General features: G+C 33.2%; 1 protein-coding gene across 1 annotated transcript; it reads left to right on the top strand.

Annotated features, from left to right (window-relative positions):
* Positions 1-3: 3 nt before the first annotated feature.
* On the top strand, positions 4-1934 carry LOC134234987 (nicotinamidase-like; the record flags this gene model as incomplete). The annotated part of the gene is made up of 4 exons (XM_062717060.1): positions 4-177; positions 1161-1314; positions 1594-1680; positions 1786-1934. Coding segments are annotated over 4 exons (564 nt in total), but the record flags the coding sequence as incomplete, so codon positions are not given.
* Positions 1935-3702: the final 1768 nt, after the last annotated feature.

Raw genomic sequence — 3702 nt, 5'->3', positions numbered from 1 at the left:
TATGTTGTTACCATAGGTAGTCTGTGTAATTCATCCACACAATGTGATGTGAAGTACAACATTACTCAGGCACTGTGGCCAGATCACTGTGTGAAGAACACGAACGACGCTGAATTTGCTGTAGACATAAACAAAGAAAACAGTGATATCATCGTAAGAAAGGGGTACCATTGTCAGGTATTGAATATTCAAAGCATCATTTTAATATTTAAAAAGTATTAAAAATATCTCCTTTTTTGTATTGGCTAATCAAATATATTCTCTAGAGAAAATCTTTTCCTTTACATTTCATGGTTTATGTTTAATTTATTCTTTTTAATTGTGCATAAGAAAAATAGACATTTATTTATGAAGGATATATTCAATATCAAAGTCCATAAAACAATACAAATTAGGAGCAGAGCAAACACGGACCTCTAAAACATCAGAGGTGGGATCAGGTGCCATGGAGGAGTGAGCATCCTGACCGGTCACACCCGCCGTGTGCTCCTTGTCATGATCGGGAAATAACGGAAAAATCCGTCAATTCAGTGTATAAATAATGGACTAACAATTAGTTTGAAAAATGTCAGTCAGCATTTGACTCAATGATAAATTGTATTTGCTGACAAGGTCATTGTGTCGACCAAGGAACTTACAGAATAATGGCTTTAAACGAGACTGCTGATATTCTTGTTTCATCAACTTGATTGTCAATAACTTACCTGTTTTAGAAATTGTTCATACGTAGAGCATGCTCTTGAGTATCGAATATTACCTAATAAATATTGCACAGCAATTACAACTTTATCTCTTGGTAATACTGAAACCAACTTTTATTCGCGAGCGAGAAATATCCGCGAGTTTTGCAACCTACTTTAACTCGCGAATATTAATAGCAGCGAATCGTTTATTTGGCTTTGTATTTGCAGAGAATAGTATCATTGATAATAGCATTCATTAATCGTCGCTGATCGATTTCAAACTGAAAAATCAACGCGAATACTAGTTGGTTTACAGTAAATTAGTGTGGCAACCTATAAATTGCACAGGAAAATATCGATGGAACCTGGTATATGGTAACCTCATCCATCACAAAACCAACAACAAACGAAAAATCTGCAAATCTTTAGTGTTGGTTGTGTGGCTGAATAGATGAAATATCCATCTTATAATTTTAGATAGATTCCTATTCTGCATTTTTCGATAATGGTGGATTCAGCCAAACAGAGCTTGATGCCAAACTGAAGGAAGAAAATATAGAGACGGTCATTATTACTGGTCTGGCGTTGGACTACTGTGTTTATTATACTGCTAAGGATGCAAAGAAGCTAGGCTAGTTTGTTTTTTTTATTGAACTGAGCTCTTTGTAAGTCATTGCTTTATATATTCATAGAAAAATACATTTAGTTTTATTTTAAAAAAGTATATCATCATTAGTCCATGCTCTTTCCTCTATTCTATCTGTTTATCTTTTAGAAAAAAAACTTTTCCTTTTCTGCAAAATTATAATTGTTCATATTTTTTACCATAATCTTTTCTTCTATATCATTGCTTTAATTTTAAAATACACTTACATGTACATAACATCTTTGCTTTATTTTATTTTCTTAGGATATAACGTATATGTTGTACAGGATGCCACAAGAGGTGTATCGAATGTGACTTCGGTTGGTGCCATTACAGACATGGACTCGAGAGGTAGGTGAAGGGTGTCTTCCCACTCAGCCATCATATTAAAATCAAATGCTTAACTTTTTTTAAGCTTACGACTATAATAATATAATAGTTTGGTTTTTTATTTAGGTATTCGCATGGTGCTGTCCAGTCAGCTTACAGCGGTTATGGAGAATCTCACAAGCGCAGGGTTTATTATGCAGAGTCCTTGTTTTTCTTGGAAAACAATAGTTTTCATTATTATTGGGTTATTTTTGCATATGTTGGTACCTCTCTAAACTATTTAAATAAAATAATCAATGCAAATATTTGAAGTGTGGCCGGAAATTCACACACCGTCCTCTTTGTTTAAAAAACACAGCATTAGTACATGTACTTTATGTACATTAAGGCTACATGTAGATACGAAGGACGTCTGACGACATCAACGTGAGCTTGCGTAATAAGATTTCCAAAAGTCGTCCTTATTCTCAAAGTATAAGTCCACTGTTCTAATAAATGACAAATTAATTCATGTTTTGTCTTATCTTCATTAGAATTTTTTTTGATATGCAGTGGGTGTTATTTCAATTCAAGGCATCGGGCAATTTTTGGAATTAGATTCTTCTTCCAAAAATCGCATTGCCTACAAACATGCATCGGAAAATCCTTAAAAGGTACTTTACTTTTTAGATATAAAATAATGTTTGTTGCAGACCTGTTTGAATGCAACCATGTTAAATAATGGAAAACTCATCAGCAATTGTATTTTTTAATCAACAACGATTCAATGTCAAAGAGAGGAAGAATCCTCGTATTCAACTTCTTGTCAGTCATTATTACTCCAGTAGTCCAGATTGGACCATAATTGGGGAACAAAATTTTATATAACATCTTTAGTTTTTGTATAATTCGTATAATTTCTTGTAAAATGAAAATAACGCGTTTGTTTTACTTGAAGCATATAGAGCTGATGGTGCCTATTATAAGTCTCATTTCTTCGTAAATTTCAATATTTCACAGTATTTACATGTATCCATTTCCTCCACATTTCACCATTTTTTTAAATCTGAATTTCATCAACAACAGTAATATCAGATTCAAGTGGAAAATAGTCTGAAGTATGACCCATTGCTTACTTTTTCATATTGAATATTATGTCTAATCATGACATGAAGAAAATCTAATATGATGAATAATAAGATCAGCAATTTTTTATTTCATACCACCATGCATGTACTCTGAGCAATGAGCTCATAAAATGATACCCCTTCTCCCGTGTGATTATAGCAGCAAAGTCTATGCTTTGCTCTGGGAGACCCAAAATAAGTGTCAGATCAAAAAGAAAATTAAGAGGCGCAGATATAATGGCATTATGTAGTAAAGAATCTATGAATGTATATTAAATTTTTTTTCAGTGGACTGGTACAAGAAGATTTGCAGATAAGAGATGGGTACCCTTCAATAATGTAGAAAGAATGGCAGTGTCCGTGTTTTGGTATGGAGAAACCCAAAATATGTGTCGGATCAAAAAGTGAAAGAGGAGATCACAATGGCATTATGTAACAAAGATTCTTTAAAAATCTCATCTCATTAAATTTCATTCAGTGGTATGACAGGAGTTGCGTAACAGACGGATGGACGACCCGATCACTATATACATTCCCAATTTTTAAGTTGGGTTATGAATGTGAGTTATATATGAAAATAAATTTACTATCCTACACATCAAATTCACATCAGAAAACACAATGAAGAGTTGCTTTTTAAATCAGAATATCACAATGTAAAATTAAATGCATCCATCATTCCATCTACAAGAGTTTTTTCCTTTTAACTAGTTCATATTTGTTTCAAAATACTCTTTTGTGCAACTCCTCCTTTACCACTGAATGAAGTTGAATGAGACTTTCACAGAATGTTTGTTACATAGTGTCATTGTGCACCTTCTATTTTATTTCTTCATCGGACATATTTCGGTTTGCCCATAGCGAAAATTTGACATACCATTCTCTCTCTCTAATATTGAAGAGTGCCCATCTCTTATCCTCAACTCCTGCTATACTA

This window comes from Saccostrea cucullata, unplaced genomic scaffold (genome assembly GCF_032062105.1).
Source record: "Saccostrea cucullata isolate Sc308-1 unplaced genomic scaffold, CSIRO_AGI_Scuc_v1 ctg23383, whole genome shotgun sequence".
Classification (NCBI taxonomy): domain Eukaryota; kingdom Metazoa; phylum Mollusca; class Bivalvia; order Ostreida; family Ostreidae; genus Saccostrea; species Saccostrea cuccullata.
This window is presented reverse-complemented; position numbering and strand designations above follow the sequence as displayed.